The following is a 14483-nucleotide window of genomic DNA, read 5'->3' as shown; positions in this document are numbered from 1 at the left end:
GCCTTTCTAATTAATCCGTTGTTTTATGTAAGCAGAAATATCTTCTTAGTGTCTTTATCCATGCCTGCTCCAGATAGCTTAACAGAATGAAAAATACTGAAGATCCCTAAAGCTACTAAATCAGCCTTTTTTTTTCCCCAATAAAAAATAAACTTCTGCAGGTTTTCAGCTTTTTTTTCAAAAGGTTTTCATATATTTCTAAAGCTTTCTCATTAATTATAAGAAATCGAACACCGCATGTTCTCACTCATAGGCAGTGTTGAACAATGAGAACACATGGACACAGAGACGGAAGCATCATACACTGAGGTCTGTGGAGGGGAACTAGGGGAGGGACCGCAGGGGGTGGGGAGTTGGGGAGGGATAATATGGAGAGAAATGCCAGATATAGCAGATATAGGTGATGGGGAGGAAGGCAGCAAACCACATTGCCATGTATGTACCTATGCAACAATCCTGCATGTTCTTCACATGTACCCTAAAACCTAAAACTCAATAAAATAAATATATATATGAAAGCAAAAATTAAAAAAAATCTTGCCATGATTGCTTTAAAACAATGTGCTGAGAAAAACTGTATGAATCCATGCAATTTCCATATTATACCAATGTTCCAATACAATTTCTTTATTTACCAATTCTGTATGAAGTAATATGCATAAAAGACTTGAGTCTCATCAAGATTATTGTGAGTTAGCCTTTTATTTCATACAGTTGCATAGTATTTGGTTTGATATACTAATAGACTACTGTATGACTCTATTTAGAAATAAATAATCTCAAAATAACTTTCAAAAAAGCAAATCTGTTAATCTCTTCTGACTCAAAAAGCTGAAGGTGAATCCAAAGGTACTGCTAAATCCAAGTACTGAAATGGTACAGTAGAACTATGTCTATATCTTGGCTCTGCTTTTTATAATTTTCTTTGTGTATCAGTTTCATTCTCTTCAAACACAGACAGGTTTTCTTTATGTGGTAGTGGAGGTGGGTCCTGGCACCTCTCCTTGAGTTAGGAACCTAAGACTTGGAACCCCTCTGTAGGGAGGGGAATGGTGTGCCATGACTGGCCAGGACTGGCCAGGTCCGGGTCATGTGGTTATGGCTGCAGAGAGAGGGCAGGCAGAACACTGTGACTGACACCATCCCAGGGCCTCATGGGATGGGGGTGAGTGGAGGCGGGTCCAATGAGTGAGGGAAACTGGGTAGACACTAACAGCATCTTACCTCTACACAGGTAACAACACCTGAGCACTGAATGAGTACTGAGTACAAAAGAAGATTTGCTGAAATTTGAAGTTACAAGATCCTTAGAAAATGCCAACCAGAAAATGAAAGTTAAGTGATTCTGCTAAAGGTCAATATAAAATTATTAAAAATGCTAATGATATGGACAGGAGGCAGGGATATGCTAGGTAGAAGAGGGCAGTTTCCCGGCAAAAGCCCCACCCTCAATCCTGGAACCCCGTGGACCTAAATGGGAACAGGCATTCCTGTTTTTGCGAGCAAATGTTGCCTTTTCTAAGACCACTCTGGCCTGCCACGCCCCTATCCTGTGCCCATATAAACCCGAAGCTCCACGATCTGAGGAACAGAAGAGTAGCAGAACAACAGAGCAGCAGAGTAGCATGGCAAAGAAAAAGAGAGGAGGAGCGTGTGAACATCAAGAAGCGTTCCACTGGGTACAGTCAGAGAGGAGATCGGCTGTAGAGCGGCCGAACTCGGGGGGAATATCATCTTCCCACTCCATCCTCTTTCCAGCTCCCCATCGATCCCACTGAGAGCCACCGCTTTCACCCAATAAAATCCCTGCATTCACCATCCTTCAAGTCTGAGTGACCTGATTCTTCCTGGATGCCGGATGATATGGTTTGGCTCTGTGTCCCCACGCGGATCTCATCCTGTAGCTCCCATAATTCCCACATGTTGTGAGAGGGACCTGGTGGGAGATAATTTGAATCATGGGGCAGGGTCTTTCCTCTACTGTTCTCATGATAGTGAATAAGTCTCAACGACATCTGACGGCTTTAAAAATGGGAGTTTGCCTGCACAAGTTCTCTTCTCTTGTCTGCTGCCATGTGCGATATGCCTTTCACCTTCCACCATGATTGTGAGGCCTCCCCAGCCACGTGGAACTGTAAGTTCAATAAACCTCTTTCTTTTGTAAATTGCCTGGTCTCAGGTATGTCTTTATCAGCGGTGTGAAAATAGACTAATACACTGGATAAGGACCCAGGTACCAAGAGGGCAGGGTGAAAAAGGCTGTCACCCTGACTCTCCACTGAGCTGGATTAACACTCAGCTGTCCACAAACGGCAACTGCTAAATGAGCATTAATTGTAACACATCCCTAGGCAATACCAGGGCTGAAGCCCAAAAGCACTTGCCCCAGCTCTTGCACTGTCCCATCCAGGTGCTTCCCCTCCTGAAGGAGTCTTAGCCTGCCGTGGCTGAGCAAATGAGCCATACTCCTGTTGTTAAGTCCTTTGAGGGGGATCACAGCACTCTCCTAAGTCCTTTGAGGGGATCAGGGCACTCCCGCTTCACTGACATATGCTGAGAAAATGGGTGTCAGGTGAGAAAGTATAAGCCTAAGACAGAAAATTAAAAGACTAAAACAAAAGATGTATGTTTAAAGACAAAAAGAGAAGGCAGAAAAGAAAGTAGTAAGGCAAGGAATAAAATCTCTCAAATTAAGAATAAATCGACAGAAGGAATTGAAGGAAAGGAAAATTAGTAGGAAAACCTCAGTCCCAGGGTGTGAAAGCATTAAGAAGGATTATGAGTGATAAGTGACATATAGTATTTTAGATTCGGCTTATCAGTTTTTGTATTTCATATTGGAACTATGGTGATTAGTGTCTTTAATACATAGGAAAAATGCCTGAACAATATGTGAATGGTATTGAATTACTGAAGATTAAGGTTCATAGTTAAGGTTTATACTTAAAATCACACTTATTGGTAAGCTTGATGAGTCAGGATCAAGCAATGGTAAATGGTAAATGGCTAAATGGTAACAATTTTTACTAAGTTACTATGGGCCAAAGTAATATCCTTCAAAATGCCAGCTTTCACAACACAACAAGGTTTTTAAACAATGTCATTCTTGGCTGCAAAGGGAGTCAGCAACTTGAAGTATCAGTTTTGCTTTCTGGATAAAAAGAGGTAAGGAGAAGATCAGAATAAAGTTCTGAAGTTTAAGAAGATAGAGGAAGTCTTTTTCAGAGTGTTTCTATAAATGGCACACATTGATTGCTGATAAGTCATTGATGAATGTTGATCAAAATAAGTTAATTCATTCTATTGTGTGATTAAGTGCACTAGAGATGTCCTACAATTAAATTAACTGCAATAATTGCTAAAACAAGGAGATTTAAAGGGCAGAATTATACTTGAAATCCTGTACAGTAAATGGTTTTGGAAGTGCCTTTGGAAAGTTTGACTTAGGTGCAAAGCCTTTAGAGGTTTTAATTTAAAGCAGAATCAATGCATTTTTAAGCTACACCAGACAGGGTTATCAGGATCTTCAAATCTGTGAAGGACTACTAGAACAAAGTAGAAAGAGCAGAAATGTGCAGGCTTATCAGTTTAAGCACATTCCTAAAAGTCATAGAGGGAGATAGAGAAATAATTGCTTCTTTGATAATATCCTAGTATTCTAACATGGTGATGTTAATCACCTCTATGAATATGGTTAAAATATGTATGCAGTTTTACTAAAATGTTAGAACATGCCTGAAATTTATATAAGGGATAAAAACAGATAAATCAACCTGAAAATGTCCCTATGTTTATTATCTTGAATAATTTCAAGATGCATGAATAAAGTGCATAGATGTGCATTTGCCGAGAGGGATTCGTTCACACAGGTTGAGAAAATGACACACAATTCAGAGCCAAAGGCCTAGGACAAATTCCCAGCTCTCCTGTTCACAGGTCTTGAGTAAGTTAACCTTTCTGAACCTGCGTCTTATTGTTAACATGAGGGTTTATTCAGAAAGCAAGTATTTTTTGATTGTCTACTATGAGTAGGCACAGGGCTATGGGAATAGATAGGACATGGCCCTGTCTCGCCAGAAGCTTATGTTTTTTGGTGGATGGTGATAACACTAACATCAGAATTGTTGAGAAGATGACTAGAAGGGTGAAAGTGCTTGCTAAACTATAATATTTCATGCAATTATTAAACACAGTGTGTAAAGTGGTTCATAGTTTGCTACTGGGAAGACCTATAAAAATCAAAAGACATTTAGTAAAGAGATATCAGATAAGCTTTACTGGCTCAACAAAATTTTATAATCCTACTCTTTCCAATTCCTTCCTTTGAGATGTAATACATTACCGATTTATTTATTAGTCACCCCTCCCATTCTGTCCCAAACAGGAATTTAAGACTTTCTCAGTCCTACTCCATTAACAATAACCAATTATGTCCCATAACATATAAGTTAACAAGACATTCATTCCTTTTTACTCCTCAATCCCATTTGCTTTAATATTGCTGGAGGACCAAGAGTCATTCATTCAACATTTATTGGTATCTACTTGCTAGCAAAGGTTCACAGCAATATTACTTGAGGGATAAGGATTTCCTACCCACCATGGGCAGAAATATTCAGCGACCTGAGGATGTCTACTCCATTCTCTTGCCTGTTGTACCTTTCTTGGGGTGTCCTTTAGGTCATTCATATCAAACAGATAAGCTTGGTCCTCAGGGCTTTGACTAGAGCATTTGCACCACACAACACAACTTACTCCTTCATGAGTTTACTCCTTAATAAAAGTTTTTTTTTTTTTTTTTTTGGTCTAGGGTATTTTGCTTTTCATCCAGTTTTATAAAAGAATGCCACACCAAATGAGCATAAGATTATATACATGTAATACTTTTACATTTAGAACATGGGAAAGACATGTTTATTAACAGAAAAGTTTAATCATGCATGAATAAAGAGAACAGAGCTTATCTAGTGAGTTCCAATCACTGTGTACTGAATTATTTTAAAGTTAACCTAAAGGGATTGTAACCAGGAAAACAGTCCCTTTTCTTTATTTATATTAAAAGCAATAGATGTAATTAAACCTGAACGTGACAATGAACAATTGTGAAGCCAATGGAAAAATCTGTGGATGATTTAAAACACATTGTTCAAGTAATAGATAAATGGCTGGTGATGACTTGATCAACATCCTCAAGAAAAGAAACAAAGTATGATTATTGGAGGACATGGATAAACACTATTGAATGAATGAAAAAATCTAAATTCGCAAATCACATATACAGTACTATATTTGATGGGTTAAAGGATTTTTAATGATAATCTTGACAACTTTCAAAGCTCTACTGTATAAAAAAAAAAAAAAAAAATTCCTGGTTTCATTTCCAAAGATGTGGTTCTTAATTGCAACAATGAAGTAGAAAAAGTAAAAGGTATTTACTAAAAGTATAAGTAAAATAACAAAACATATTAAAAATTCTGCTAGAACTCTTAAGTCCTAATATCTATATCAGAAGCCAAATATACTTTGAGCATACTTGTGTTTATAACTTAAGACCACAAAAGAATATCTATTTCAGTGATTATCATCCAAAACTTGACGATTCAGTGCTTATAGATTACAGATCAGTGAAATGGAAACCAAAAATCACTCCCCTCCATCACCCAAGCTGGAGTGCAGTGGCGCAATCTTGGCTCACTGCACCCTCCACCTCGCTGGTCAAGCAATTCTAGTGCCTCAGCCTCCAGAGTAGCAGGGACTATGGGTGGCTGCCACCATGCCTGGCTAGTTTTTTTTTTTTTTATTTTTAGTAGAGATGGGGTTTCACCATGTTGGCCAGGCTGGTCTTGAAACGCCTTACCTCAGGTGATCTGCCTGCCACAGCCTCCCAAAGTGCTGGGATTACAGGTGTGACCCACTGCACTGGGCTTTATAGTCCTGCTTTAAAGAAACTTGATGGCAGAATTCAAGTTGCATCTTGAATACTGATGTCAACATTAGTCCCACATCTGACCATCTTGACTAGAACTGCTGATGAGACAAGGCAAAATTTTCTCAAAAGAGAAGTATTTGAACAAATTGAGATATAAAATGAAACGCTCCTTAAGATTATGACTTTACCTTTCTGATTTTGGGACATTCTCTGGGGAACTATGCTATTTTGAAGTATCTCTCACAAGAAAGTTGGGTGGGATCAAAAGGCTCTAGAATCATCTGAGAAACAAATGACAGTCTCTGGACTAAAATGTTAACCCCTTATTCAATCTGAGAGTGAATGGCCTGTCCTGCACTTAATGAAATAAAAATGTGTTTGATCTAGATCTCTTACCAGTTTAATCCTGCATCTGTAAATTTTCCTTTTATTTAAAGAAGTTGGAAAAACTGAGAAAACAACAGTCACAAGGGCATGTGAAGAATGCCTGCTTCCCCCTCCCTCATTCACTGAACTCCTATGCTCCTATGTGCCAGGCGCTGAGGATTAGCTCCTAGCCTGGATTTGCATTCTGCTTTGGACCTCAGCTCCTAGCAGTCACATAGGAGGGATCATATTCTTAAAAAAAAAAAAAAAAAAAAAAAAAAAGAAGGATATTAACTAGGAGATATAGCCTTCCACCAGCTGTTCCCCCAGCTCTAAAGCAGGTTTTACAATCTTTTCTGCACTCCAGGGAATATACAATTGATGATGTGCTGCTACTGCTGCATAGTTTAAATGGTTTACTTGCATGACAATTACTTTGAAGATAGCTAGGTGAGGGGTTTTTAGGAAAGGAAGTTTATATTTTGAGTGCATACATACTATATGACAGGTACTGTGTTAAGTTTACATATTTTCTCTTATTTAAATGGTATGTATTTATTATTCCTATCTGAGCTTCAATTTTCTCATCTAAGAAAAATAGGGATAATATCTATCTCAAAAGACTATTATGAGGATTAAAAGGGATTTTAAAAAACACTAATTTAATTTACTGAACATCTACCCTGGATTAAGCATTGTGGTTTGTTCCTCCACATACTTCATCTTACTCATTAGGTGCCTTTTAAACAAGAAAAATGAAGTTAACCAGAGATGATAACTAAAACTATTTTTCCCCAGTGGAAGAACCTCTGCCAAGAATCCAGAAAATAGGCTAGGTAAGGTGGCTCATGCCTGTAATCACAGCACTTTGGGAGGCCAAGGCGGGCGGATCACTTGAGGCTAGGTGTTTGAGACCAGCCTGGCCAACATGGCAAAAATCCTGTCTCCACTAAAATCACAGAAATGAGCTGGGTGTGGCAGAATGCCCGTGAACCCAGCTCCTGGGGAGGCTGAGGCAGGAGAATCGCTTGAACCCAGGAGGCACAGATTGCAGTGAGCTGAGATTGTGCTACTGCACTCCAGCCTAGGCAACAGAGCAAGATTCTGTCACTGTCTCACACGCACATACACACACACACACACCCCCCTCAGATGCAGGCAAGGCTGCAGAGAAAAGGGAACCCTTACACAGTGTTGGTGGGAGTATAAATTAGTTCAAACATTGTGGAAAGCAGTATGGCAATTCCTCAATGAGCTTAAAGCAGAACGACCATTTGACCCAGCATTCCTATTACTGGGTATATGCCCAAAGGAATAGAAAGCATTCTACCATAAAGACACATGCAGGTGAATGTGCACTGCAGCACTATTCACAATAGCAAAAACACGGAATCAACCTAAATGCCCATTAATGACAGACTTGATAAAGAAAATATGGTACATATATACCATGGAATATTATGCAGTCATAAAAAAAGAACAAGATCATGTCTTCTGTAGAAACATGGATGAAGCTGGAGGCTATGATTATTAGCAAACATACATAGTAACAGAAAACCAAATACTGCATGTTCTCACTGATAAGTGGGAGCTCAATGGTAAGAACTTATAACTACAAAGAAGGAAACAACATACACTGGGTTCTCCTTGAGGGTGGAGGGTGGGAGGAGGAAGAAGAGCATAAAAGATAACTATTGGATACTGAACTTAATACCTGGGTGATGTAATAACATGTATAGCAAACCCAGTGACATGTGTTTATCTATGTAACAAACTTTCATGTGTACCCCCAAACCTAAAATTTATAACAATTTTAAAGAAAGTACTTTCTGATTACATCACTGGTTTGATCAAGATTTGTTTGGTTAAGGGAATTTGAGTGAATATCAGCTGACCTGAACTTCACAACTGAACCCAATATAAAATGAGTTCCCTATTGTAGACTACAGGGAAACATTAAAGCCAATAGGAGAAATCTATAAAATTGTTTTGACATCGACATCGATGGATACATTTGGACTTACTGTTTCATGTACATTTTATGATACCAACATTTAAACAAGAAAATGTTCATTCCACAAGGAAGAAATTTTCCAATGAATTTTATTATCACCCGCAGCTTTAAAATTTAAGAGGAATTCTCTGAGAGTATATATAAAAAAGAAATTAAAGTCAAATATTTTGCTGTTAGGGATTTAAAAATAAAAACAGTATAAAAATTTCATTTCACTGTCTCATCATTTAAAATTATAAGAATATAGCAAATAACATCCAATGTCAGAGATTTAGGGTGACCACTTACAGTAGTTAGTGGCAAATTAGTAGTATCATGAAAAATTCCAATTCATTTAAAAAAATAGCTTTCATTTAAATAATAAAGTTTAGCTTTATCTCTGTATATAATTAGACTTCCTTTTGGCTTAGACAATTCCATTTTCTCCAACTGGGAGCTGTGAAGGATCAAGTCCTACTTTCTTCATTGATACGGCAATATCAAATAAATAGTCATAGCACTCACACCTGTAAAAGAAAAAGCGAAAAGAACCAGTGTTTATTGAAACAGAGTTCTCCAATCCTAAAGAATCACATTTCTCCTCTCTTGCAGTTAACTTTGCTTTGTTCCTAGTACATATTTTCTCTCAATTATAGGCCAAATTCTCATTTTGCCCTCAACATTTTTAAAACACGGAAAGGAATCATATCAAGTCAAGCAACCATATTACATACTTCTCAGGAGAAAAAAGAGAGTTTAAAATATATACTACCTACATAAATTTACTTTTTTTTTTTTTTTTACTAGATGTCTAGTTTTTTTTACTAGATGTCTAGTTTTGAAATAAAACTTTTATAACTTGGGATCTGTGTCTCCTTAGTCTTTCTATCAACATTCCTGAGACTTGCCAAAGAATAGCTCATCCAATAAATACTTCTTCATGAATGAATACAAAATAAAAATCAAGTATCTAGAAATAATGATAAACAATTTAAATTTAAACCAACTGACATACTTTGTTCTCTTTCACATTTAGCGAGTGGTAACTTGTTTCCCAAGTTCTTTGATTTACACTCACATGGTTTTGGCTTTCTCCCATGTTTCCCCCCACACATATACTCCATGACGTCTGACCAGTACTGCACAGGAGTCTGGGTATTCATTCATTGCATGAGCCATTCGATCTTTGAGGTCTTTCTCCTCAGGTGTATTCTCAATAATGGGTACCACTAACATATCATCATATCTGTAAGACAAAACAAGCTATTTCTTCCATTAAAACAAATAAAGCATTAGTATGTATACAATATGTAATTTTTTCAAGTAACCAGTGAGACATGCTTTTTACATCTGGAAAGCCACTCCAAATTATGAACAGGATGTTGCATGTTATTCAGTGTATCTTGTATAAACATCTCTATCAAAAGGTATCTTGGGAATGTGGCAGGCTTGGTCTAATCCTAAGTGGCAGAAATCTGTATAATATACCAAAACCTAACAAAGAAATCAACAAGATCATACAAATGTTCCCTTGAAGCAGGGACAAGCATAATACTTATAACAGGAAATGGCAAATGATATATTTCAGAATCAAAAGCATAGAAAAGATTAAAAACTGAATTATATATTAAGAATTTCCCAATAATACAAAATCACTGTACTTCATTTCTGCAGAACCCTAAAGTAGACAGGCAAATCAATAAACACAAGCATGGTTTGTGGTACTAGAACAGCAAGAACCTTCTAGAGATAACTATTAAAGACATGATGCTTTCAGAACATTCTCATATCTGTAGCATTAAATTACACATTTATTATATATAATACACCTATATATAATATATATAGGTGTATAATATAAGATATATATAATATATAGGTGTATAATATATAGGTATGTATATATAGTTATATATAAATATGCATATATTATATATAGGCATATATATGTTATATATAGGTATGCATATTATACATATATAGGTGTGTGTGTGTGTATATATATACACAATATGTTTTAAGGTACTATTACGAGAGTCCAAAAGTTAAAAAAAAAGTAAAATCTTGATAAACTAAAAAGTTATAGTAAGCTAAGGTTAATTTGTTATTAAGAAATGGTTCCAATAAATTTAGTGTAGCCTAAACGTACAATGTTTATAAAGTCTACAGTGGTGTAATGTCCTAGGCCTCACATTTACTCACTACTGACTCACTGATTCACCTGGAACAATTTCCAGTCCTACAAGCTCCGTTCATGGTAAGGGCCTTACACAGGTGTGCCACTTTTTATTGTTTACATCTTCTATGTTTAGATACACAAATACCTATCATTGTGTTGCAACTGCCTACAGTACTTTGTACAGTAACCTGCTCTGCAGGCTAGTAGACTAGCTGCAATAGACTATAATATAGACTAAGTGTGTAGTAGGCTATAGTGTCTAGGTTTGTGTATGCACACTCTGATGTTCAGACAGTGATGAAATCACCTAGTGACAATTTCACAGAATATATCCCCATTATGAAGTGACATGTGACTGTATTTTAAAGTTGTTCTTTTTATAAAAGATAAAAAAAAATACAGTAGAGAATTTTAAACTCCATCCTTTCTTACCTCATCCAGCTTTCATTGCCCTTCTTTTGATTAGACTCAGGATTCTCTTCAAATTCAGATAAAATAACACTGCCTCCTGAGCTGTGATAATGACTCTATTACTCATTTCCCAGCTAGGTCCAACAATATTGCAAAGGGCCAACATGCTTGACCTCTCCACAAAATTGCAAAGGCTCTCTCTTATGTTCTGTTCCTCTACCTCTCCTTTTCCCTCTTTTCAGAGAAACTGATTCTTCTGACCTATTTTTATTTCTTCACCAAAACAATAAAATTCATATGAAACTGATAACAACCATAAGCCCTCTTCTTTAGCCCCAGATATGGAAGAAGCAATCTGGGGCTCTATTTTCTTCAGTATGTACACTTCTCTTAATTTAAATATTTAACTTTTGTAAATAGGTGTTTCACAGTGCTGAGGAATGCTTTAAGCACACAATAAATATTAACTGAAATCAAATAAATTTCTCAGTGCACTAGTTTAAACATGTACATTCTATTACGTGCAGTGAGAATATGATATTGCAGTAAGAACACTTTAGTAAAACTGGCACCGCTTTCCTCTAAACAAGGCAAGGTAGAATCAAGCCCTTTAGGAAATTAAGGGTGAAGGTTCAGGAATAAGAATGCTAACAAACTCAAAAGAAATGCTTAGCTTGTCCCTGAACACTGAGAACATGTTTCTTCGTGCCATTATATTCTAGAATTATGAAGAATTACTACATTTTTGTGGGCTGGTGAATTTATTTAAACTCATCTAGAATGGTAATCTTCTATACTTACTATCCCTATGACCTTTCACATTGAAAAATTCTAAAACTATAGAGACCTACTTTAATGAAAAAACTTTTATAAATATGAAAATCTTTCAGAAATACTAAATTAAATCATCATGAAGCATAAACTTTAGTCACAGCTCACATTTTTGAAGACAAAGTGAAGGTGAAGAGATCGCTGGGTGCCTCAATATAGGAACATAGTCTTTCCATCATGACAGAAATCTAAGCCAACTATTTTTTCAGTTTACTTATACAAACATTTCATTATTCATACTGCTAATAATTTACCACAGCTGGGGTAGGGGTGGGAGAGGAGGGAAGACATCCTATTTGTGTCACAAGAATAGATCTGGAAGTATAATACTAAATGGAGCATTATTTAACACAGATCCCACAACATCTCATTTATGCATGAAATGATCGGTATTCTACTCATCAAAGAGAAGGAAGAATTCTTTTCAAATTATTTAAGAAAAAGAAAAAAATACCTATAATACCCTCCGGAAGTACATTTCTTTATTCCTTTTATCATCTCTTGATGTGTAATTTTAAACTCATGTCCTGGAAAAAGAAGGGTGGCCATCACAGCAGCTTTAGAGTGGGTATGAATCACTGCACCTGCTCCTGAAGGAGGAAGAAGAAAGTCGCCTGTTCAATGAAGACAGAATTACAGCTTTTAAAGAAAAAAGTCCATATAGTTATACATATATTTACATATGGTTATGGGATTATTTTTCCTGGCATGGAATAATAAGTTGGTGGCGGGCAGGAGGGTAAGTGGAATAATGGACATTCCTCATAGGTTGATGTGAGAACAGAGTACATTTATGCACTTCAAGTTCTTGCATATGGTAGGTATCTAAGAAATGTTAACTGAATAATAATGACCATTATTTAGAGAAGTCTACTCTGCAAATATTCTTTATGTTGAATACATTTTCTTCATACCTCTCATTGTGTAAGCATTCATGAAAAGAGGAGTACACTGGCTTTTTTTTAGCTTCTTAGATGGCGAAGGTCCCCTTATGTCCTTTTCATTTATATCACAAACAAACATGTCTGCAGGCTATTTATAGAGGGAAAAAAAGAAGGCCACACAGTATCAATTAGAAATGCTCCTTTTCTTGTGTACATATACAAAATAATACACGAAAGTATTTATAGTATACACACTTGTGTATATATTTAGTGTACATATACACAGAGTGCTAATATATGTATATATTTAACTTACATTTTAAGTACATAATTATAGTTTCTCAAAATAATTTAGCAATTTTGAGAAATAAAAAAGTGATTTCTACTTGTAAAAATATTCTCAAAAGTTTAATAAAAATCTCAAAAGTTTAAAAAATCTGAAGATAAAAAATGATATGGAAAATTACTATGTATGTAATGATGCTACTGCTGTCATTTCATCAATTTAGCTTCTCAATTTTGCCCTATAATTTCACAACTATATTTCGGAGAGCCTATATAAAGAAATTCCAAAGATGGGTGTTAAAAATTTTTTCCCACATTTTGTAAAATAAAAGCAAAATTTTAGGGTAAAATACTATAATCTTTGAGAAATTTAGCTGGTACTAAATTCACAAAGGTTAATCTCAGTAAGGTATATTCTTCTTAAAGTTTAAGAAATTATGTAGATCTACAGGTTTTTCTTTAAAAAAATTTTTATTTTAGGTTCAGGGGTATGTGTGCAGGTTTGTTATATAGGTAAACTGCATGTTATAAGAGTCTGGTATACAGATTATTTTGTCACCCATATAATCAGCGTAATAACTGATAGCAGTTTTTCCATCCTCACCCTCCTCCCACCCTCCACCCTCAAGTAGGCCCCAGTGTCTACTGCTCCCTTCTTTGTGACCATGTTTACTCAGTGTTTAGCTCCCATGATAAGTGAGAATATGTGGTATTTGATTTTTCTGTTCCTACATTAATTCACTTAGAATAATGGTTTCCAGCTCCACTCATATTGTTGCAAAGGATGTGATCTTAACCTCTGTTATGGCTGCATACTATTCCATGGTATATATGTACCACATTTTCTTTACCCAGTTTACTGTTGATGGGTATCTGATCCACAGGTTTTTCTTAGTAATGCATGTGTATTTCTGATTTGTAGCTTTCAGCTGTCAGAGTTTATTGAAAAACAATATAAATGTTTTATTAACAAAGTAGCTTTTCTTTTTTCTTGTCTTAGAAGTTAAATAATTATGTGTTTGCTTTAACTAGATTTGGGGTATTATTCCGGCATTAACACAGAACGAGACCTCTCAAAGTTTGAAACAAAGTTTCATAACTTGAAATTAGAATAACTTTGGTATTATGAAATATGAATTTGGTTCATCTGAGACCATCAATCTGATTATGCCACCAGCCTGATAAAGATCATAGGCTGCAAAGTTATAATTGCTCTTTACTGTGATTTAAGATTGCACTATTCACTTTTGCTCCCTATACGTTGAATAAGAGTTCAAAACATACCCTGGTTGTATGAAGGATATCACTACCTTAAAAAAAATTAATAATTACTGAACAAATGTTTGCTGATTATTCAAACTGTTATGATAAAATGAACATTTTCTCCTAAAATTAATTCCATTTCACAAAACAATCAATCATCAAGAAGAAAAGACACTGGGGTTAAAGAATCCATTTACTATACCTGAATACGTTCCTTTTGCACTCCTGAAGGAGCAATGTAGATTTCATTGCTGGCAATAAAAAAACATACAAATTGGTATTTATTTAACTTACTTCCTGCTTTTGCACAAAGAAAAGTATTATCTTTGTAGTCCAATCACG

General features: G+C 35.9%; 1 protein-coding gene across 3 annotated transcripts in view; it reads right to left on the bottom strand.

Annotated features, from left to right (window-relative positions):
- Positions 1-8380: 8380 nt before the first annotated feature.
- APIP (APAF1 interacting protein) overlaps positions 8381-14483 on the bottom strand; it is a 31199-nt gene continuing 25096 nt past the window's right edge. For 2 of the 3 annotated variants that reach the window (XM_032283590.1, XM_032283591.1), the window contains exons 3-7: positions 14344-14392; positions 12624-12741; positions 12164-12299; positions 9367-9534; positions 8381-8815 (exon numbers count right to left, since the gene is read on the bottom strand). In XM_032283590.1, the coding sequence (XP_032139481.1) occupies positions 8716-8815; positions 9367-9534; positions 12164-12299; positions 12624-12741; positions 14344-14392 (571 nt within the window). In that variant the 3' untranslated portion in view covers positions 8381-8715. Of the gene's footprint in view, positions 8816-9303; positions 9535-12163; positions 12300-12623; positions 12742-14343; positions 14393-14483 lie in introns of all 3 variants that reach the window. The other variant, XR_004270394.1, reaches the window with a different exon arrangement.

This window comes from Sapajus apella, unplaced genomic scaffold (assembly GCF_009761245.1).
Source record: "Sapajus apella isolate SASKATOON/1434 unplaced genomic scaffold, GSC_monkey_1.0 scaffold14, whole genome shotgun sequence".
NCBI classification, from domain to species: Eukaryota; Metazoa; Chordata; class Mammalia; order Primates; family Cebidae; genus Sapajus; species Sapajus apella.
This window is presented reverse-complemented; position numbering and strand designations above follow the sequence as displayed.